The sequence below is a fragment of the Ammospiza caudacuta genome, chromosome 3 (genome assembly GCF_027887145.1).
Source record: "Ammospiza caudacuta isolate bAmmCau1 chromosome 3, bAmmCau1.pri, whole genome shotgun sequence".
In the NCBI taxonomy this organism is placed as follows: Eukaryota; Metazoa; Chordata; class Aves; order Passeriformes; family Passerellidae; genus Ammospiza; species Ammospiza caudacuta.
Genome location: NC_080595.1, coordinates 90,775,851 through 90,800,693, shown reverse-complemented (window position 1 = coordinate 90,800,693; position 24,843 = coordinate 90,775,851). Strand labels below are relative to the sequence as shown.

Genomic DNA, 24,843 nt, shown 5'->3' with positions numbered 1-24,843 from the left:
AGTGCATACTCTACATGATGTCTTCCCTTTCTTGCCCATTTAAAACTTGTTTGAAAATAAAGCCTTGGCTATAAAAGCAATGTGTTGGAATGTGCTGCAATATTATTGACCTGTCCTTGTTTTTTTGGCAACTTAGCTGGAGTATTTTCGCCAAATTTTATGATTTTATGTGATTTGAAGTAATAAAACATGATGCAGTCCCAAAGTGGTGACCTTAGAGAATTTTTTCTCTCTAAAAATCCATCACTATAACTTTGTAACAAATCTTAACTGTAAAAGTATTTCAATTTTCCCAGCTGTTTTTGCAATTTAAGCATATTTTGAGACATGTTTTTTCCCATCTGTGCTTTCATTTTTATACTTTGTTCAAGAATACATGCCAGCCAAATTCCTAGACAAAAGATAGAATATTTAATAAAAAATTCCAAGAAGAATCACTGAAATGCTATCAGTTAAATAGTCCTTCTTTCAAACATTCCCTCTCCCTTGTATTATCTTTAAGATAGTCATTGATCAACTTACTGCCTCAAAAGCAAAATTTCTGAAAATGCATCACTAATAGTCAGCTACTAGGTTTTAACATTTATTTTATTCAATAACCACAATGTAATCATGGTTAACACAGTTCTCATAACATTCATATATGATCTGAATCAAAAAGAGATTAAACCATAGCTAGTGCTGTGGCAAGATAGAAATCTGGCAAATAATCCCTGTTTCACCTTCCAGATTTGAGCAAAATATTGAAGAAGACAGACATGCTGTTCAAACTACCAAGCCTCCTGACTGATGGCTGGGGAATGAGGCATTCATTCCCATGTCCTTCCCTCTTTCAAACCTCTTTTTTACCCAAGCTATTCTTCCCCCTTCAGAAACTGAGTGTGCTACTGCTTACAAAGAAAGGAGGCTCCTTGGCAGGAGCTGATGAATAGTTTCTACAAAGAAATGTGCCACAAAGACCAGCAGTTCTGCAAAAATGGCTGCTAATCCTCAGTGTTGTCAGTGTAGCTCAGTTGTGGCTGTGGGAACTGGAGTCCTGTTAAAAATGTTCTTCCACCACCCTGTCAGTGAAACCCAAGGGCTTTGCTTGCCAGGGGTATGAGTGGGAACAAGTTCTGCTGTCACTAAGTTCAGTGCAGGATGGTGAGGCATTTTGGATGAAAGTCATTCTTTTACTTTTTGAAGAAGGATGAAAGTAAGCACCTGCCACTAAGAAAAAGTTGTAGGGGTGTAGCTGTAAAAAGTGCTACTTACTACAGTTTTGCACTGTATGATGAAGAGAGAGGGGAAATAAGCAGAGAGGGATCAGTGCATTATCTTGGTTCAGGTCGGAAAAAGATTTTATGATGTGTACATGCAGAGAAGGTACAAAAGTGGGAGAGGATTAGTGAATATGAAGAAAAAACCAGAAGTGTTTTATGTAATCATGCTTTATAGGATTTTTAGGGAAAAAAACACAAGAAGCTCCAAAGCCACTAAATAGGTCATTATAATTTTGATGCTTCATGTTGCTCCAAATTAGAATAAATGAGTCAGATAATAAAACTGGCTTTAAATATGAAATCCCTTTTGGTATTCACATTTCATGCTTTCAAGTAAGAACAGATATCATATTCCCTAAATTACATATTTAATATTTTTTAAGTTAAAAAACAGATGTGAAGACAAACTTCAAACTGGAGTCAAGAGAATACTTCAGTGATTTGGAAATCCCCACATAAATAAGAAATTATTTGAAAGAGATCAGATACTTGGAGATATGCTTATACTTACAGATATTCAAATAAGACAAATTATGAAAATACAGATCTGTGCGTCCAAACAAAACTGCTTTCCAAGGTTACAAGTACAGTGACAAGGGGTATAAAAATCTGGCAACCAGAACCACCAGATGCCTTAAATTGTAATCATGGGTTTTGCATACTGTATTCAGAGCAACCTTACATCTGTGTGTTTGAACTGGGCAATTGCCTAAGCCCACCATAAAATGTTTACCTTACATTTAAGCCCAGAATTAACTCCTTTTCTAGTAGTGTGTTTTGGAATAACTCAGTGATAACAATTTCAAAGAAGTCCTGCAGGTCTGCAATCCTATATGCAGAGATGACTTTGCTCAGATTCTCATTCTGCTCTCCCTTTGGTGAACAAAGAACCTTGAAGAATGAGTTTAAATACCCACAACTATTTCATGAAAGAATCAAAGCTCATGAACAATCTTTCTTTGTTGATCTATTTATTACTGTCTTCCTTTTAATTTTGAGCTTTTTTTTCTAAATTAAAGATGTTGCAATATTTTCAATGCACTGACAGGTGAAGCCATATCCTTGATCTTGATAAAGGTGTTTCCTTATTTAACTGTATACTGAGGCAAATAAAATGCATTCTGGAGATTTCACTTCATAGTCTTTTAACAGAGCTGCATTTGTGCAAAGTTTTTTTCAATGTTATCTATAATGATGTCCAGTCTTCCAGATTCAGTTGCTAAAGTTAATTTGACTCATAATTTAAATTTAAATTTAAAATTTAAATTTAAATTTAAAAATAATTTAATTCCCAGATATCTAGCCTTTTCAGAGGGATACATATTAGCTGTTATTCTTGGCCATCTCACTTCAGTGAAAAATTACTTATTTTTATCTATGTAAAAGTCTGCAGAATTTTGCAAATGTCCTTTGACTATGGCGCACCAAATACCAATTTGCATTGCTTTTTAAAATAAATTATCACTGTATTCTGACATCTCACAGTGTAATGATCAAGGACTAAAGATACCTTACTACTACTACTCAATTAAAAGGCACTGATTGTTGTCCAACATAAAAGAAGAAGCTGACCTAAAAGATGTCACCAAAGAATTAAAAAAATTCCAACATTTTTGGTCAAATAAGATTTGTCTATGGGTGGAGAAGCTTTTGAAAATGAGGAATAGCATGGAGCAAAAGGTAACACTTAAGAATCAACCCTATGAATAGTGAATAACTCTAATTATCATAGTATGATGGCAATTGAAAATACCCATGTACAATTATTATGCCAAAATCCAGTTGACTGTAGGCTTAATTCTAGTATTCAAAAAGATCATTATGCAAAGAGCATGTAAAGGCTTCCTAAAGACTGGCTTTACATCTTTGTGGTAGAAAGAGAAGTATGTTTATGGAGCAGAACAGTAGATGTGGGTCAAAGTTTATGCCGGGTCAGAAATCTCCCTGTTGTGCATTGCAGTTCACCAGCATGGGGAGACTGGAGTAAACAAACAAATGCTGCTTTGACAGTTTGGTCACACTGGGCATCAAGGAATAGTGGTCACTTCAAATGTAAGAATATACGACCAGTTTTAGAGGTTTTGATTTCTTAATATACCCTGTTTTCTCCATTTGCCACTTTTAAAAAACAGATCTGAAGTAAGAAAAATTAACCCAGTCCTTGCTTAAGTAATATTTAAGGGGAAAAGCTTAAATATTCAAAGCTGATAGATCTGCCCATTGTTCTTTAGCTGGTTGGAAGTGGAATGGTTATATCTGAACAGTGGTTTACAGAATATTAAATCACAAGATAATTTTTGCCCACTGATATAGAAAATAGCCATAAAACAAAGTTCAAAGTGTCTCATTACTACAAGCCACCATTCATATAAAGATAAAACTATTAAAATATTATTTTTTTAAAAATCAAGTTATCAACCTGTTTTACTCAGATTAGGAACTGGTGATGTATTACCATTTGTGCTTGATGACACTAGCTATTTTTTATTAGCTAGTATCCTCTTTGTAGGTAGAGCATGAAGCTCAAAATTTATTATGGTTCTCTTGATAGAAATGTGTTGGAGTGAAGTAGAAATTTGGTTCTAGAAATTTCCTCAGTCAATGGAACAAATGAAGTCTTGTGGCCTGGACTTTCATGAATTCAAACATATGCAATGACACATCAAAGAACTGTGGGATATTTGCAATTTCTGACAAGAAATAAAGAAATGTGAAGAAAAACCAGACTGCTTTTTCATAGTCCAGGCAGGTAGAAAGAAAGATTTATGCAAAAGGCTACTTTAATTTTCTCCTTGCTACTTCTTGTTCCTTACTTTCCTCGAAAGCAGGCTACTTTATTATGAAATATCTACTAAAAAAGCCATATTAGTTTAGACAGAAATTATTTCAGAGTCAAGTATTTTAAACAACTTGTGCATTCCTTAATATTAAGCATTTAAAGTATTTATAGATTTTTCTACTATTTTGTGTCTTTATTTGACATTCTCTCTGATAAAAATGCACACATAACAGTGTTAAATGACATCTGACCTCTTTGAATTCTAGTCATGTAATGAATAATAGCTTTTAAAATAGTTAAGTGTAAATACAGGAAGATGACTAAACTCCTAAACTTTTATCTTCTAAAAAATTCCCATCACTGCCAAAGCTGGTGAAGCTCCTCTGATGGTTACAATGGTGGGAGCACTAGGGGAGAAAGGCTTCCAAGTGCCCACAAGCACTTTCATCACTGTACCTACTACCTACCCCCTGCAAATCTCTGTTCCTGCCTTTAGAAAATGAATGGCCACACATTCCTTGTCACATTTGGTTTTCCTCTCACAGAGCTTAATGTTGGGAAACTTAATATAAATACATAGCAGACAAGGACAAGGACCAAATTTGTTCAGCTAGGCTGCCAGCAGGCTTACTGTACTACACCCTTTCCAACATTTAAAGAATGCAACTATCTTCTCTCTTTCCTTTCCCATGTAGCTTGAGAATTACATCCAAGACAGTATGAAGAAAGAAATGGTAGAGATCCAGCAAACTGCAGTGCAGAACCAGACTGCAGTAATGATTGAAATAGGCACAAACTTGCTAAATCAAACAGCTGAACAGACCCGCAAATTAACAGATGTTGAAGCACAAGTAAGTAATGAATTTCAACCTCAAAATGCTTCTGCTTCCCAAATACTACAGCCATACATTTAACACTGTTGAGGGTTAAGTGCTTCTGTTCAACAATTAGAATTGTTGTGACCAACGGTTCTACCCAACTTAAGAAAATACTAGTATTTGGTAATACATAGTTCCATCTCAAGCCCAGTGCTTTCACTGGAGTGATTTTCATTACAGTAGCATTTTAAGTAAGTCTAGAAAGACAACTGCTAAATTAATCTTTAAATAGAATGTATTTAAAACTACTATACTATATCCAGGCATCAGTTGGGTCCTAGTGTGCTTTATACTCACATTACTCTCATTACTAATCTTAGCTAAATGAGTCTCTTCAAACTGTCTTTACTCCATTTACCAGCCTAATTGCTTTTTTAAATGAAATATTTCCTTTTTTATTTTAACTTATCAAAAGAACTATGTCTTTTTAATTAATGTTTTCACAGATAACTCTAAATGGGTAACAGTTCACTTCCAGCACAATGCACTGCATTATGGTAAACAAAGGGACACATAAATCTGAGATTAATAAAGAAAAAAGAAATTAGGAGACTGCTAGAAAAGTATATTCACACAGAAGTAAACTTGTCTGCTGTACATTTGCTACCTTCAAGCAAAACCAAATGTGTTTTAATTGAAAAGCATTAAGTACAATAAAACATTCTGTTAAACAGAATGCAGATATTAGCAGAAGGATAAGTCCAATCCGTGTAGAGTGGTATGTATTTGTAGTTTCGCAGATATGGTAGGAAGATGCAGATCTTTAATTGCTAAAACAATAATGGGTATATCATGCAGCACATAATATTTTGTATAATATAAAAAGTATGCAAAGCCTAAAATCCATGTTAGATGTTTTAATATCTCTAGAATTCATCCAATGAATCAAATTGAACTTTTTAACCTAAATCAAGGCTTTGTGAACTCTTTGATAAACTGAAAATTCATAGCTTATAGGCATACTGAGCTGAACTTTTATTGTATTATTCAGGAGACTAATATTTTGCACATATTGAGAGAATGTATTTATTAATTCACAGTAATGTCTTTATGGAAATTACTCAGTTGTTTTCTGCTTAGAGGAAGAAAATCATCACTGTAACTTTCCTTCTCTGCTTGAAATTACTGGTGACTCGGTTAAGGGCTTAATTAGCAACATAAGGAAATTAACCAAACAATTGCTCTCTCAAGGACACTTACTTTTGGCAATAATTTTCAATTACACTTAAGTGTGAAATCATGTCCTGAATGACTGTTTAACATGAAGGACATGAGTAATCAATTCTTCCTGTCAAGGAAAGCCAAATTCTGTTGAATTAAAAAAAGCTATTCTAAAACAATGAGAAAATATTTCTAGAAAACTTGCCTTAAAGCAATGCAATACAAACCATAGAGTATCATGTTTCCCAGTATCTGCATTTCTTCATTTAAAGATGTAAATAAATTGTAAACTATGCATAGAAAAAAGGTAATATTAAAATGCAAAGAATGAATTGACTAAAGGGTGGTCACTTTAGTTGATTTGCTTCATGTGTTTCATGAAATATTAGTCATGTGTTTCACATGACAAATGCTTCAAAATATAATTTGGGATTGAATAGGAGAGAACTATCAAGTGATTTCACAACTGTGCCAAGATTTCAGCTAGAGACTTACTTGCAGCGCCAGATGGGGAAAACAACTCAACTCATTCTTTGAGCAACAACTGTCACAGTTCCAGTAATGAAATAAGAATTATCATAACAGAGGGGAAGGTATAACAACAAAGTTGAAGTACACAGAAACTCTCATCAGAAACATAGCGTACTACTGAAATATTCCCAATGATATAGTGTAATAACAAAATTAGTTCAACTCTGTGTATTCTTCTTCATTCTGATTCAATGAACATTTGTACCAAAATTAAGTGTTTTTAAGTATTGAAAAATATTTTTAATCATAGGTGTACATAGAGATTGACATGATTTCGCAACATAACAAAATGACAATTTATTTAAAAGACATATCTTTTAAAAGAAATTTCTTTTTTTGTAAATTTTTTTTAGGTATTAAACCAGACAACCCGACTTGAACTTCAGCTTTTGGAACACTCTCTTTCAACAAACAAACTAGAAAGACAGATTTCAGATCAGACCAATGAGATAACTAAATTACAAGAAAAAAACAGGTAAGTTTGTACAGCCCAATGAAATGCTATTCCATGAAGTACCCTTCTAATAGTTTTAGAAACAAATCTACTCAAGTAGGAAAATAAGGGTTCATACATGCACAAGCTTTCCAAACTGATTACAAAATGTTACCCACACTCATTACAAAGGTCATATATTACTTAAAGCCTAGGATTTTCATGTAGGTTTATTCTTGTATTCTGTTTATATATTGTTCTTCACTATCTAAAGTTCTCCTTTATATGAGGAACTTAAGGTTAAAACTGAAGCAGTACTTCTGTTGTACCCAATTTATAATCTTCTTTAGACTTTTCCATATGAATTTGATGTAACCTTGATTCAAACTAATTGAGTGTAACCACATCTCCAAAATTTTATTTCCATGTAGTACATAGCTATCCTAATGATTAACCAGGTCATTGCTACAATTTTTTAACCTAATGTAGCAAGAAAAGTAAAGCACTGATCATATTCAACGTTCCTCAAGAGTCCATGTTTTGAAATTGACCAAAATCCAACCATTACTCCTATTCTCTTCTGTACTCGGCTGTGGTCCAAAGGCTCATACCTTTTTTCAGCTAGCTTCGTTTCCATATCACCACGGTCTTTTTTTACTTTTGGCAATAAATAGTTTACAGAGGAATCTAAAAGCAGCAATAACAGTAAGTTTTCTCCTTCAAAGCAATGTCTTTCAATGAGAACCATATGTGCAAAGTGATTTTCTTTGAAAGAATTAGCTTAAGAAACCCAGGAGACATGTTTTGACATTTTTGTTCACTACTCTACTACATTTATGTATGTTCCCTAAAGGTTTTATCTACCAACTTAAGAAAAACAAGCATCCTTATCAAATGGAAAGCAAAGGAAACACTGATTTTCAAAAGGTCATGTTTTTTGGTGTTGAACTCAGCAGACTTTAGACTACCCTTGTAACATGCACATAAAACACAAAAGCATTGTTTCTCACTTAACAAAGTACAATCTGCATTGAACTAATCTGCTTGAAACATAATTATATATAAGGTTCAGGATTTTTTTTTTCAGTAACAGCAATAGATTTTAGGTGAATTTCTCTCTTCTGGCTATGCACCTTTTAAGATCAGCTTTCTCAGAGTGTGTATCAGAACAATTAGCAGTTGCTCCCAGCCAGTTACCCAATGTTCCCAGCCAGCTACCAGCTCTAAAATTTAGAGCTACAGCTCTAAAATACCAGCTCTAAAATTGGAGAAAGGTAGCCCATCTTCAAGTAACTATTTGCATGTTTCCCTGTCTTAATGCCATAACATTTATGTTAAGTATGTGTTTTATTATAGGATATTTGAAATGTTCATAGTTACATCTTTAAATAAGTTCTATCTTTTAATAGGGTAAACCCATGATAGCTTAGTCACTTTACCTTTCCTTTAATAATGTTGAATTATCAAACACCCAATTATTACATTTTTAAAGTCTGCAATACACACTGTAGTAGATAATGTTGTTTATTAGTGCACTTACATAATAAATGAAAGCATATGTATCAAACTAAACTTTCATTTAGTTGTCTACTGCTTGCATAGCATTAGAGAATGAAGTTGAGTGTTCATGAAGAAAGAAACTTATACAATATGCTCGATTCTCTTGTCATCAGCTCAAAATTGTAATCTTTTATTTAGCTTTTTAGAAAAAAGAGTTCTTGAGATGGAAGACAAGCACATGCTTCAGCTGAAGTCAATAAAAGATGAAAAAGATCAGCTTCAAGTCCTAGTAACCAGACAGAATTCTATTATAGAAGAACTAGAAAAACAGCTAGTTACAGCTACAGTAAACAACTCAGTTCTGCAAAAACAGCAACATGATCTGATGGAGACGGTTCATAGCTTGCTTACTATGATATCGACACCAAACTGTAAGTCAAAGCAGACATGCTTTTATCATTTCCGTGCTATTTCCTAATTTGTGTACACTGGTACCTACAGTCTTACAACTAGTTCTGACAAACTTCTGCTTCTCAAAAGTCTGTATTTTTTGCCTTAAATTTTGCGTCCGAATTAGTTAACCTACTTTTTAGGGGGTGGGAGAAACAGCCGCATTTATGTGATTTCTTTTCAATATTTTATTTATCTTCTCTGTTTATTTATTTTCTTAACCAATTCTCTAGTGGCTCAACAAAATACAGAGAAGCCAAGTATTATTCATCTCACATGGCATTCACATGTGTGGCAGTGTACACTTGCTTGACCATATATCTAGGTGAGACTGCATATTGTAGGTCTGCAACTTTTCTTCCTGGCTCACAGAGATTGTTTCTGCCACCTCTCATTGCTTTATAACACAGAGTTTATCAAGGAAAGGATGAATTATAGTGGTTACCAAAGGCAAAGAAATAAGCACAGGCATAGTTTTTAGCCCCCTAAACCAGAAAGCACCAGGTCTGGGCAGCAGGTACTCCCACAAGTTCTTCACCAAGGTATCCTTGTTCATCCTAAAAATCCCTCAGCCTAGCAAACCTTACAGGCAATAATCTCACCCTTAAATGCCTGACAACTCTGCAACAGATCATAGACACCAAGCATAGCTTTCAGATTTATGCAGATTCTCGTGTGCCATAAAAACCCCACACAAACCACAAACTAAAAGTTATGGCTACAGAGGATTTAAACATTCCCTGCCTTGAATTTCGTGTCTGATATGGAAGTTGGACAGATTAAGAAGCTGTTCTAAAAGACTATAGAATCTGGCACAGTTGCGTGTAAAGTTCTCAGGGCTGAAAATACAGAAATATACAGAACCCCTAAAGAAAGAATTTAAAATTAAATACTGGAAAAAATATTTGAAGTTGTCATTAGAATTGAAAAGACAGTATAGGTGGTCTATGATATATTACTGTAAGGTGGATCACAGACAAGGAAAAGGGTGTTTGGAACTCCTCCTCACTTTTGGTCTTGGCCTATATGTTATTATCATAACATAGGTTGTAGATTTTTCTAAACAAAGTAAATTCCAAGTTTTTTTGTCTTCAAAACTGACGCTATTCCCTTAAATACCAAGGCTGTACATGTTCCTGTTGATGTTATCTGCTATGCTAGTGCACAAATAAGTAAACAAGTCAAAGTCATGTTGGCTACAGCACCATTAAACCCAGAGTGGAAAAAATAATGAGTGTTTGCCAAAAAGACAAAATTAGCAGGGAAAGCTTCTAAGACAGTATGCAAACAATAGAGTGTGGAAAAGCAATTAAAACACTGAATGTGTTATTTTTCTATTTAAGGCAAAGCACTTAAACAGATAAATAATGAATAAGCAAGCCAAAAAGAACATAATAAGTAACTGTAATATAAGCACATATTTATATGGCACCTAAACCTTTGTAGTAACTGACTGTGATTGTTAGATTAAATTAAAAGGGAAAATACACAGAACCAACCCCAGAAGGGTCAAATATGAAATATCAGTCAGCAGGCGAAATGCCAGGAAATTCCAACCTCCATAGTTAATAAAGAACTGAACAAAAAGATGAACCTTAGATTGTTCTGTTCAATAAGAAGGCTTAGATATATGAAAATGTATTTTTTGCACAAATGAATTCCAGAAGGTATGTATGCTTAGTGAGTTGGGCTGACCTACCAAGCTTCAGCTTGGTACATACAAAATCGTTCCTGTTCAGCAGAGGGGCAAAAAAAGGAGCTTAAAATATCTTAAGGGTAGTTCCACCAGTCTGTTGCATTATAACTCATTCACAATGTAAGAGTACTGGCCAAAAGTCATTATTAACCTAATCACTTGCTATTTAGGTATGTATATAAATAGTAGTTAATGCATGCCTAGGTTGTAATGCATGTAGGAGTCCAGCAAGGGCAATGAGTGGAAGCAGAAACTGTTCAACTGAATGAGATGCAATATCCCGAGTTTTCTCATTCAACATATTAGTAAGTGTCAGCACTTTTCAGCCTGTCAAATAACCACAGTCCTATCAGAATAATGTCTTCAAATGACGCAAAGTAATATCACACACAATAAGTACCTTGATCTGTCACTTCTTTCAGGACCAGACATATTTTTTGGAACTGCTTTAAGCCAATTACAACATAAATTGATTCTTTGTAACTTTCATTCATCTCCTCTTAATGCCTTCAATTTCTATTGTATTTTTAATAGCTAAGAGCAAATTCATAGCCAAAGAAGAGCAAATCAGCTTCAAAGACTGTGCTGAAGCTTTCAAATCTGGACTGACAACAAGTGGAATCTACACTTTAACAGTTTCAAATACTGCACAAGAGAAGAAGGTAGGATGACCATAAAGAGTTACCTAGCCATACTGCATGTTAAAGGTTATTTAATCTGGCAAATATGCTATTTTAAAGGCTAGCTATTAGTGAAGTTTACTACTTACCAAGTTTTTTTATAAGCTTTTAATCACTCCTAGATCTGAGTATCTTACAGGAAGAAAAAAGTCCTTCAGGTGAAATCTTGTCTCAGTTGAAATGAAATGAAATTTTGTTGTGTGCTTCATCATGTCAGAACTTAATTCTTTTCTCCACATAATTAAAGTAATTAAATCAATAAAATAGTGTAATTTCATTATAAAATCTGTAACTCCAACAGAGTTGCTCTGCATGATCAGCAGACTCCTGTCTCCTTTAATTTCTTAGTTCCTTCATATGCCCAAGGGGGTCTTTAGGTGGCAAAAGGAGGTAAAGTCAGGGGCATGGAAATCTCATGGATTTATACTCATGGAAGCAATCTAATAGTACTGGACTCATGTATGGGTTTCAGTTCTTGTATCACAGAGTTTTAAGGACATTTGTGTAACAAGTAGATTAACAATTAGACACTGTCTAATAGAGAAGACTTTTCTGGGAAATACTGCCCTGGAAAATACTACTACTGATTCATATAAAAGGTGAGTTTGCAAGGGTTCACTAGATCAGTTTAAATTCCTCTATGGATTTTTTCCCCTATGTATTCAACTGAAATGAACTTCAATGTCAATTTAAGTTGAAGCAGCATGCCATACCTCTGTAGAAAAGACCTTGAGCTAAAAAATGGCACTCATCGGATGATACATTGGACGCCTGACAGAGATGCTCCATCTATAGAAGTAAATAAAATGATAAAGCGTTGGAGAGTATAATTTAGTTGAAACAATCAGTAGGATCTGAAAGGGAAAAAAGTCCCAAGTTGATTGTGAGTATAAAGCACCAAAAACCTGGAGCAAGCATTCAGAGGAGTGGGGCTCCCATGATAAAGGCATGGCAGGCTGAGGAGGCTAAGGGACATATGAATATTAAAAATGCTTAATATATTTCTTAGAAAAATATGAAATAATTTTATTATGTTTTTATTTTCTAATTTCTACTGTAGATATTTTCTTTAGACAAAAATTGAAATATTTTACAGAATTCCTAAGGTTCTACTCTATTGCATTAGAAAAACTAACAGAGAATGTAAAAAAGCAGTGGAAAAAGAGGTGCAATGCGGAAAAGGAATTGGTAAAGCTCTGACAGAGAAAGCATTTTTTTTCCCAAGCAAAGGTTTAGAAATGAAGTTCACTGGTGACTAGACTTTGAAGTGCCAGAACTTCATTTTGCCCAAGCCAGACTGTGATCTTTACACTTACAAAGCTCTCAGCTAAAGGAAATAAGCAATTTATTTGGATAAGGTCCATAAAATACAATAGATAAAACCTATAATTTTTTGTAGATATAATCCAGAGAAATTATTTGCAATCTGCTTCTCTGGGAAAAAAAAAAGCAACAAAAAAACAGCTGTCTTTCCTTCAGAATAATCTAGTCTAAAACCATCAATTTCACAGGAAAATGAGTTACATAAGATGCAATGAAATGTTTTATTGTACATGAAGCTGAATGGCATTTAAATAGCATAGATATCTAGAATCACAATTTTAAAAACTAAAGGAGATGAAAGCTATTGCATCTCCAAAGTAATGAAATGCAGCAGTCTGATAGCAACTCAGGAATTACATTCCTTGGATCTCTTACTATGACTTGTCGCAAGCTTTAATCTTTGGTTTTAATTTTACTGTCAAATATAGTATACAGAGCATGCATATTTTCTAAAAGCAGACACAAGTGCATGGCATATTACAGAATAAAAATTTGTCATAAACTTAAACACTTTGTATTTTCAAAAGTACAAATTTCCTAGACTATAAAACATTAAATGCCTTACATTTGAATATGGAGGCTTTAAATGCTTAAAGCAAACATCCATTTTGGTAATTTTCTAAGTTAAAAAAAAAGTAGTTACAACATAAAAATTTCACTTAGTATTAAATCAGTCATTTAATAATATTAAAGAAATAAAATCTTATTCTGTCCATTTCAGATAGAAAAAGACAGGGAAGGTTTTACTTACCGCATGACATTGAAAATAAGAGACTCAAAAGTTTTAACCTGATGCTGATTTTTTATACAAATATAAATGCATAAGAGGAGTTGTCAAGGGAAGTGAAGGTTAGGGACAATCAACATGTTACACCATTTTCAACTGTTTATGATGTGGATAGCTACTCAGACCAGGAAACAGAGTGACCTTTTTTATTTGCCAAAAGTGCTGCACTGCTGTTTATGTTTTTGTCTTTTCCTCTTGTAACACCTTCTGACCCAAGAGGCTTATAAACAACTTCTGTGTAATCTGTAACCGATCCCACATTACTAATTTGTCTCCCATCATATTCCAAACTAAGGAATTGCATATGACTACTGAGAGGAAAACAATTATTTAATTCCATTAATATTTTCAAACTTCCCTGTTCTGCAACCAGACAAAAGATAATTCCTTTTAAAAACACTGAGGAAAACAGCAAAAGACTGCTGACACAAGGAAAAAGGGCAGAGGCAAAACTATGAAAAGGCAATAGTTTTATGCTTACAGCAACCTCATGAACCAATTAGACTGTAGTTCTTATCTAGTCACATCTTTAGGAGATAGAGATAGCAGAATACAAAAATCATTGGACATAATGACTCCAAAGTGTTCGGACAACAGCTGAAAGTGTTGCAAAGGGTCACTGCAAAGATGTGGAAATTGCACTTGCTTTGCTATAAAAACTGCTCTGGCTCTTCATCCTGATAACTCAGCCTGAGCCTTACCATTCCCAAAGTAGGTCTGAAAACACTTATACCCCAAATGCCCTCTTACAGTGCTACAGCTGCTAGAATTGTAAGTACTGAAGCACTTCACAAGATACATAAAATACTCCCTGTTCCAATTTTTTGTAACTTGAGAGGCTAATCTCTTTATTCTTTTTGGCATCTGTTTGAAGACTTCTGCTGCCTGCCTAATCTTGGTATCTATTTTTATTAGTTTTATGAAATGTTACATATCTTTCTTTTGAATATAAAACCTAGAATAGGTTGAAAGGTCAGAAGAGTTCTCTTCTAGTAGTGGTGTTAAAAGAAAGACTTAGACTTGATTGACGTTAATTTTTTTGGTGTGGAAAAATTATACTCCCAAATTTATGTAAACTTCTAAAAATTGTTACTGGTAAGAAAAATCTGCATGACATTTTCATGGTCATCTCTTCAATTTCTCATTATGTTTTTCAGTTCCTAGTGAGTTGCTTTGGGAAGTAATTTGCAGTACCCCAGCATTTATCTCAAAGAATCTAAAGTGTCTATTAAAGCTAGTTGTCCTACCACTCACTTAAAAAGTGGATACTATCTGTAACAGAAATATATTATGATAGACATTCACAGTCATTCACTATTTATGTTTTAATCTCATTAGAACAAAATAAAGTGCTATTTAAAGGTATTTATTTTTTCAAAGTATGAATTCCAACTAAATTGAAGTTCGGTCAACAGGCATAAAGGAAGTTACACATAACATTCAGAAACATCAATTAACAACTACAATAGCAATATCAGACTGAACCCACAGCTCAAATAAATTAATACATGGCCTCCCACTGCACATAGTTAGAAACTACATATTTCAGAGAAAGGTGAAACAGTTCTATTGTCCATCTGGCTGCTTATACTGTTCTTTTAAGTGGGGTGAAGCTTCAGAGTCAACAACTCTATCTACAACCAGTGATATTTGATCATTGTTAAATCAGCTTTTTAACTTGTATTGATGCTTAAAATAAGTATTTGCATCTGCTTTGGCCCATTCTTAGTATCCCTCTTCATAGCCCTCTGCAGAAATTAGTTTTCACATATACATTACACATCATGAGTTAGCCTTCTATAACAGATTTATCTTCTCTTACAGTACCTTATCTTCAGCCTTTCCTTTGAAGGGAATTTTTATTTTAACTAAATTAATTTATCAGCACATTTTTATCATCACATTTTTACCAGTCATTAAATACAGATGTTAGTAAAGCCAAACAAAAAACAGACTTTGAGGTGTAAGGAATTGCATGCATCAGTACAAATTGAGGTTTCAATTAAATTCCATTCACAATACATACTTTAAAAGATATCCAATTTTTATCCAACTTATCCTACTTTTTTCCTTATTTTATCTTCCCTAAAAATCTCCAATTGAATGTCTTGTGATTTTCTGATGTTGAGCAGAGTCTACTGCAAGCCTAAAGCACAATATCTGCTTTGGATTTCCAATGTGCAACAGCCTGTTGAAACACTAATATATTTGATATTTCAGCTGTTACAATTTTTTTCCTTTCAAAGGTCTGATGCCTTTCAACAGTATATATGACACTGCTTGAACTGTAAATATTCTGATCTATATAAATATATAGATGTGAGTGTATAACATACATACAATATACATATCCTATAAGAGTGAATGAAATTGAAAACTTAGTAAGCAGCACACTTTACTTCCCCAAATGACACACACAACCCTACCACAGCACAGAAGGAAACTGGCTTCACTGCAGTCATACTTTTTCAATGAATTTCCAGGATATCTAACAGTTCAAAGAGGTCAAATCTCCTAACTGCTAACACTGATAAGACAGTCTCCTATAGAAGAGGATGAAAAAGACATTAGAGCTTTAGTGCCACCCAGTCATGATTTGGGGCAATTATAGGCATATTGTGATAACAAGCAGTTAGGCAAGAAGTAAGACTACTGAGGGAACTGTTATACAATGAAGGAAACATCCAAATTAATAATGAAATACTTGCCTAGTTTCTTTTAAAAGTATTTATTTAATTACAGATGAAATATCAAAGTGGGAGAAGTCAGGTCTTGCCTGTACTACTATAAATGGGAAGACACAACTTCACTTACTGGATGAAAGCTCTAGCATACAGATAAGAAGTTAATGTAATTCAATACTCAAACTAGAATTCAAAAATTTTCAAAGATGTGAAGTGATTCTGGAGAAGGCTCTGAACTTCAGTATCTTGGCAGAAATTGTAAAAAAAAAAAATTAAACTTCCAAATGAGAAAACATTAACTGAGAACTCTCCAAACAGGAATTCTTGTACAAGAAATTCAATATATTTCTTAAAGATAGTATTAGTACTAACATGCAATTTAAAGAGATACTGACTTCAGTTTGACTTTCATTGTACTGTCTTACACCAGCTTAGCTCCACTGACTTCACACATCTAGTTTTAAGTTCTGTTAGTTTTGGAAAAGCAAAATTAGATGCAACAATTTGAAATCCTTTCTCAGGAAAAATTGTACTAGATACTCTCATATTCACTAAATTTTATTATTAATTTATCCCCTACTTCTCCCAAACGTCACTCCAAAATTCCAATTAATTTTCAAAATACTTTTTTCCCATCAGCATCTCTGCAGGGATGCACTTATTGGGTATTTGAAAACTGAGTTCAGTGAACTGCTTATTACATGTCAGTCTTTTCAAATTTTTAGCAAAAATTCAAAGGTGATTTATGAATATTTGGGAATATTTTATAGTTGTTACTTTTTGTTCAAGCATAGATGTTCATTGTAGTCTGTATAATAACATGGCTTTAAGATACAACTTTCAGATAATACACTTAGATTTAACTTTGTGGTCAGACTATTTGCAAAGGCACTGAACAACTGTGATAATAAAAATATATTTCAGTTTGTTCATGGCCTGAACTTAGCAGTATGTTCATGGCCTGAACTGTGCTCTGAGAAGTCATGGGAAAATTGAATGGATCTCTCACAAAAAAGATGGAGAAATGAAAGGTGCCATTTGTTAAGGTATTCTGTTAAGTGTGATATATACTGAGGAATCCCATTTATTTGTGGACAACCACAACTGATTTGTATGAAAGCTGTGAAAACTTGCATTTTTAGGTTAACTCATATTTTGCACATGACTTGCCACTATATAGAATGATGCAAATGAGATGATTTCTGGTTTTGTTTTGCTGTGACTGCATGCACTTAGTTATATGCTTACTTTGGTAGGCCTACTGTGACATGGAAACTGGTGGAGGAGGTTGGACAGTTATTCAGAAACGAGAAGATGGCAGTGTGGACTTCCACCGGACATGGAAGGAGTATAAGATGGTAAACAGTGTTCTCTGAAGCCTTAATATCAGCTGTTATTATTATCTGAAATCTAATATGCTAAATTTATATTAATAGCATCCCTAGAATGTAAGCAACCTTAAAAAGTTCTCTTTGTCCTCAGATGCTCATTTTGAAAATGTCAGAATAGTGTAAGTTGTTTGCCTAAGCAGACTTGCAAGTGTGATGTTTGTTTTTAAAGAGAAACCTTACTTTTTTTTAATCAACTGTTCCATTGTATGTCTACATTTTTCGAGTTGTTTATATTTGTGTTTCTAGTGGCAACAGTAGGAACTGCTCCAAATCTACTAAGTAATATTGATTCAGTATTTCAGATTCTTGAGTTTGCCTTTGCTGAAATCAACTTTTTGAAACATTACAGATCAATAATCCCCGTGGACACAGTAAAATTCTTAGTTGACAGGCTGAAAAATTCTAAACTTAAAAATTGATAAAGCGATCTTTTCAAACTGAAATGAAAAAAACCCATCCAAACAAAACTATTTAAATATACAACTTGAATTACAGGGATTTGGTGATCCTGCTGGGGAGTACTGGCTGGGAAATGAATTTGTTTCTCAACTGACTAATCAGAAGCGTTATGTTCTTAAAATACAACTGAAAGACTGGGAAGGAAATGAGGCATATTCATTGTATGACCACTTCTCTCTAGCAAGTGAAGAACAAAAATACAGGTAAGCAGAAAAATCAGATCTAATTAAAAAAATGTTCTGATAGTAATCTTTCTAAACTGTGTAGATGCATGGCCTTATTTCATACAAATCATGACTATTTTCCAGCTCACTCAGAAAGTAATGTTTTCTTCATTTTTCATCTCTTGCCTAAAGAAATAATTTATTTTTCCAGAGGAGAAAATGTGTATTTTGCTAGTGCATCCTGAGTGAGTATAACACACAAAAGACAAAGATGAGGAGATAGTATGGAACAATACAGGATACATGTGCCAGTATAGTGGGTGACAGTGCACAGTCATTAGGATACTAGGAATCTGTCTGCAGTTGCTATCAAGTCCTGATTCCCTGAACTAAATACATTTCTGGAAGGTGGATCACTAAGATGAATTATACTGCAAGGATTTTCCTCGTCAGTGGCTTCTAGGAACTGTTCTGTTGTCATAAAGAGCGCACTGAAGTGAGGTGGCCTTATCCTTCCTTGAGCCACTGGCTAAAATTCTCAATAACTCTCCTACCTGTGAAAATGGAGCAAATGTACATTTCACTCATCACCAACTTGTCAATTTAAAGACCAAATTTTAATGGACCTCTTATTTATGCTCTAATCCTGTAAAATGTAAAGGTTCACATAAAGAAAAAAATTAAAAATAAATATTTGAGATAAATATTATCATAGTGTTATGTACTTTAAATAGTATCATAGTAATACACATTTTGAAACAGTACTAGCCACAGCAGAAATATATGGGCATTTCATAGTTCATTCACCAGGCTCTCTGTAAATGCAATAAATAGTTTGATTTATTATAGAAGAAACTAAACCCTTCACAGTATAACAGATGCTTTCCTACTACATGGTCCCTGAAATGTTTCTTTGTAAGAATCTTGCAGATTCATGGAGTTTTGGGTGACTGGACATAAAAATTGTCTACATTTAGATGATTTCCTCCAAGATCTCTAGCAACTATTTGTTGTAAATAAAGTCAAACTGACACCTGAGATACCTGATGTTGTTATTTCAATACAGGTCTTATATGTAAACAAAGCAATTCAAAACTATCAGCATCTGCCCCCCACAAAATGTTAGATCTTAATGCCTTGGTAGTATTTAGTTGTCTCAACTCCAAAGTAAATATTTTTTCATCTGGAAACAGTCAGAATCTACAGCAGAGATTGTTTTAAAGTAATGCTTTAAAATACTTAGAAAGGCAACTTTTGTCAAAAGGGGTGATTACACTTGTCCATTTACAGTATTAAAAGATAATTACTGAAAAGCAAGATGGTTAAAACAATTTTATTACAATATGCAACAAATCAAGGAATTCATCATAAAATTGAGTGTTTCAAAGAATGTATTTAACATTATGAAAAAGAAAAAAATGCAAAGAAAGTATTCAGTTAAGAACATCTTCCGTGCCCCATTCCTGGCAATGTTCAAGGCCAGGCTGAATGGGGCTTTGAGCAACCTGATCCAGTGGAAGGTGTCCCTGCCCATGGCAAAGGGGTTAGATCTAGATAATCTTTAAAGTCCTTTCCAACTCAAATGATTTCTTGATTCTGTGATCCATTACATAAAAAGATTAATACATTCTGAATGCTGGAAAGATTATGACATATTAAACTGAGATCAGAATGGACTTTGTTTGAATCAGACTTCTTGATCTCAAAGCTATGAAGTCAAACCAGGTTGCTCAGAGTTTTTCATTTGGTCTTGATAACCTCCCAAGGTTACAACCTACTTGTCTTTCCTCATGGTAGAAAGATTTCCTGATATGCAGTCAGAACATCTCATTCCAATTTCCATCCATTGACTCTCATATTCTGTTATACTAAACTGTACCTTTAACAATTTATTGTTAATCACAAATAAATAATACTATGCTTACAATAGACTTCAGACGATATTTGAAGACCCAGCCTAGGCTCACGCCTTATACTTGTAACCTTTAATATAATTTATGTTAGAAATTGGCTTACATAATTTTGAACTCATCTTAAGAAAAAACAGTAATTTTTAAAAGATATTTTAAAGAAAATCTGTAATGAACTGGTCTTTTGAAACCTAAATGAATAAAAATTAATTAATTATATTTTAAAATAGGGAATATAAAATTGGTTAAAATACTATGTTCAACTACCAAAGACAATTTCTGTCATAAGCAGAGAATTATATGCAAGATGAAGACTGATTGGGGGACAAGTTAATTCTCCTCAGACAATAAGATTTCCTCTTTAAACAAACAGAATACCTCTGAGAAGCATGAGCTATTTGATACAGAAATGCAATCACCCAAAAGATATTGTGGGAGCAGAGGGTTCAAGTCTTCCAATTCAAGGTAACACAGGAATAGCTGTGTAATTGTCCTGCCCAGTTCAGTGTCCTGGGTCTCTCCTCACTGAGAGTGCATTGGCACCCATGCAAGCAGAACCCAACAGCAGCAGCCTCACGGAAAGCTTACCTTGCCAGGGAATTGAAGCAAACTGAAATACCTGTGAAGAACTAATGCTAAAAATTATGAATGATGTGAAAAGGATAAGTAACTAGGACAATGGAAAGGGAAATATTGAGAAACTTCTAAAATATCATTTACTAGCTCAGAATTAATACTCCTTGTAAGGCTGTCATCTCATATATACGGGGTTGTAATGCTAAATTGCTGTGTTCTACTAACAGCAAAATAGGAATCAAAAAAGTTTTGATTTAAACTGTAATAAAATTTTGTAATAAAAATTATTGTATGTACTGTTGCATTGAAGTACAAAAATGGAAGCACTTTCAGTATTAATTAATACATGAGCTGCATGAAAAATTCTTGAAGTTACTACCTACTTGCTCTCCTTTTCTTCTAATATGACATGAACAAACACATGTTCATTAGAATATTGTGCTGACCGTTTCTGTTGATTTGAAAACATTGTACTGAAAAACAGCTTACAGCAGCACATTGGCCAGAAGAGAATGAAACAATTTGAACAGGATATTTATTGCAAATTATTCCATCATTATTTTGCAGACATCTTCCATCAACTTCCACGTAATAATTGTTTTTCCATTTTTCACTTCTACAGGATTTACCTTAAAGGACTTACTGGGACAGCGGGCAAAATAAGTAGTATAAGCCAACCAGGAAATGATTTTAGCACAAAGGATGCAGACAATGACAAATGTATTTGCAAATGTTCACAAATGCTAACAGGAGGTACGAATGTTTTTATGTTTCTCAGTCTTCCTATTTTTATTGGCACTGAAATTGTCTATCAGATAAATAATTTTGACTTAGTAAATTTTGATTATTAAAAAAGTTAAAAACTCACAGATAGAAATACTAGTATGGTGACTCTAGATGAAGTATTTTACCATTTGAGGAAAGTTAGAGTTTCATTTTAACTGGAGGGAAAATAAGTCCCTGAAGTTTGGGTACAAGAAAGTCTTTAATTGTGGAACTAATCAGAGACACAGCAGATTCCTCTTCCAAGGAATGAGGTACATTCAGAGATCAAAATACAACTCTCTGCAAAAAACCTCTTTCAGAGATTCAGCTGTCAGTGAAATGGTCTGATTTTTTAGGCATAAGCCCTTTCCCTAACTACCCAAGATGTAAAACCCCCAAGAGCTGCTGCATGCTGCAAGTGCCACAGAAAGGTACAAGAATTCAATTCCTTATTTCAATGTAGTCATGAAGTGGTAAAGATACACCACAGATATAGCTACATTTTTCTAATGATTATTCACTAGTTATATTTGAGCTCTAGGTGGTATTTTTATCTTCAGCTACACAAGTAATTCCATATAATGTGTTCATCTAGAATTCCACATTCTGAAATGTAAACAAGTGCTTTGTAAATTTGGCTTCTCTTCATGTTATCTCTTAAGCAATTGTTCATTTCCCTATAGCACAAGCTCCAAGAAAAAAAGACAGCTTCAGTTTATCCAAAAGGATAATTGGAATACTGCCCTGCAAAACAGAACACACACACTATTGCCACCATAACAGAAATATAAAAATATTATTTTATTAGTACAAATAATTTTTTTCTTATGACCCATTAAGAAGTCAGGACTATACGGATACAAAGTACATTTGGGCTGTTTTTTCTCCTTTTCCTTCTTATGATGTTTCAGGAGGTTTTGAACCAAACAGCCCAGAGAACTGAATAATTCCTCTAGAAAGAATTAAGAATTTCACTCATTAAATCTGTGAAAAACAGGAGTCTACCAAAGAGTAGATAAAACCAAAGGCAACTCAGTATCATAATTCAATGTGTTTTGCCCTCAGACTGTCAGAAATGTTTATGTGAATAATAAATTGATTGAACACTTTCTCTTCTCAATTTTCAAATACAATGTACTGCTTAAGATTCAAGAATATGGAGTTGATACACAAATACATTTCTTTCCTCAAGTTTGGGGCAAGTATTTTACATCAAGTGTAAAATACTTGCCCCAAGTATTTTACAGCAAGTGACTCCCAAATCATAAGAACAAATAAACTGGGTTTCAATTCCTTTCTCATTTCCAGACAAAAAGTGACTTTAAATACTATTTTGACAATTACTTCTGCTGATGTTTGTCTTCTGTCTTGCAGGATGGTGGTTTGACGCATGTGGTCCTTCTAACCTCAATGGAATGTATTATCCATTACGACAGAACAACAACAAGTTTAATGGGATCAAGTGGTACTACTGGAAGGGCTCAGGATACTCTCTCAAAGCTACGACGATGATGATTCGACCAGCAGATTTCTAAATGCTTTGTCATTGTGTGAATTATGTTTTGTATAGTCTTCAAAGACTTATTTTACCAAGCAACTTGTCTCATTTTTTCAAGCCCAGAAACATGCACTAGTGTTCTGAAGGGGTCAGTACAGTACAGTTCCTGAATTGCAATTGTCTTGATCAGCTAAAGCTCATATTATTCAACCAGACACTATGTCTAAAGCATCGACCTGGTATAACAGTGATTTGGCCAAATGACTCAATAAAAAGAACATCCAAGAAACCGTCAGACAACTTCAAGGACTCTGTTTTACTGATCATTTATGTTATGTATGTGTTAGTAAATAACTGGAACTGTGAAAAAAACCCTAAAATAGTTTTAGGAATATGCATTTTGCCTCACCACTGAACTTTAAACATTAATATAAAACACTTAGCTAGTTCTAGCTTAGTTCTAGCTAGATCTAGAACTATTTATCCTTCTGTGTCATCTGTGCCCTATATGTACATAAAAAAAAAAATCTTTTCTGTAATTAGCTCAATACTATAGTTAGGGAATACATTCTTTTCCCCCATAGTCTCCTAAACAACTTTTTACTCTTATTTGAGGATTTTTTCCAGTAGCCTGTATGACTATGTTTAACAGAGGACAAATAGCATTTAAGTAGTGTGCATTTATTCTTGGGAAATACCATTTACAAAAGTCATAATTTTTTCAGTCTGTTTCAGTCACTGTCTTTAAATTATAGAAAAGCCCTATGAATTACAATACAGCATGTATTCCTATACATTTTTATGAAGATTGCACTTTTTTTCCTTCCCTTGTCATTTACCTGTAAAATAACTGTCCAGTATTTTGTAAACCGAGACAACGGCATTAACACCAGATGTCCGGTTGTCTGTGACAATCATGTATCACCTGGTGATGTAATATAACTATATGTTTTGTAAAAATAACCTGACTGAAAAACATATGCATGTTCTTTGATACAATTAAATTTATGCTTATGACTGAAGATACAAATTACTACATTTTAAGAACAGGAAGAAAAATAATCTGAAAATTATCTAAGGTCACACTATAGGTTTTTTTCAGTAAGGTTAGGACTTCTCCCTAAAAATTCTCTGTAGGTAGGCCCTCAATGTACACCACAATGTGAATAAATTACTCTACTGGGTGATCTTTCCTTTTTTTTCTTTTTTCTCCCCTTCATTTTATTACTATATGCTTTAAAATTGCAAATCAGATTGAGAAGATATTTCTTCATACATCACAATAATTTAGTGGAGGTTTTTCTCCAAATTAAGTTTAGTTTTTAATTCTCATGCTTATTCTTTTCCTAATATTTTTGTAAAACTTTGATTTCAGCAGAAGACTTAGTTACACTGCAAGAACTTAACCCAAAACAAAAAAACTCCAGGCATATTTCCAGAAGCTAACTTAACAAAAGGTGTTGTAATGGCAACAAGGGTTGTGAAAGGTCTAGAAAAAATATTGTACAAGGAGGGGTGAGGGATCTGGGGTTGTTTAGATGGAGAAGAGGAGGCTAAGGGGTGATCTCATCATTCCCTACAATCACTGTAAGGAGCTTGTAGTGAGGTGGGGTCTGATCTCTCTTGTACTCCGCTGCCAGTGGCAGGCCCAGAAGAAATGGCCTTAAGATGAGTCAGGGCAGATTCAGATTAGATATCAGAAAAAAAATTTCAGTGTTACAGTGGTCAGGCACTGGAACAGGTTGCCCAGACAGGTTGTGGAGTCACTATCCCTAGAGGTGTTCAAGAGGCATCTGGATCTGGGTGATGCTGTTTACAGGTTACAGTGGAAGTGCTGGGTGGACAGTTGGACTGGATGATCCTGTAGGTCTCTGCCAACCTGATGATTCTATGTTTCTATCTTGAAAATAGTAAGT

General features: G+C 34.0%; 2 protein-coding genes across 5 annotated transcripts in view; one reads left to right on the top strand and one right to left on the bottom strand.

Annotated features, from left to right (window-relative positions):
• ANGPT2 (angiopoietin 2) overlaps positions 1 to 23,233 on the top strand; it is a 40,989-nt gene extending 17,756 nt beyond the window's left edge. The window contains exons 2-9 of one of the 2 annotated variants that reach the window (XM_058801629.1): positions 4,737 to 4,892; positions 6,965 to 7,086; positions 8,743 to 8,975; positions 11,225 to 11,352; positions 17,421 to 17,522; positions 18,051 to 18,217; positions 21,287 to 21,417; positions 22,804 to 23,233. In XM_058801629.1, the coding sequence (XP_058657612.1) occupies positions 4,737 to 4,892; positions 6,965 to 7,086; positions 8,743 to 8,975; positions 11,225 to 11,352; positions 17,421 to 17,522; positions 18,051 to 18,217; positions 21,287 to 21,417; positions 22,804 to 22,964 (1,200 nt within the window). In that variant the 3' untranslated portion in view covers positions 22,965 to 23,233. The remainder of the gene's footprint in view (positions 1 to 4,736; positions 4,893 to 6,964; positions 7,087 to 8,742; positions 8,976 to 11,224; positions 11,353 to 17,420; positions 17,523 to 18,050; positions 18,218 to 21,286; positions 21,418 to 22,803) is intronic. The other variant, XM_058801631.1, reaches the window with a different exon arrangement.
• MCPH1 (microcephalin 1) overlaps positions 1 to 24,843 on the bottom strand; it is a 120,286-nt gene that overhangs the window by 52,721 nt on the left and 42,722 nt on the right. The window lies entirely within an intron of this gene.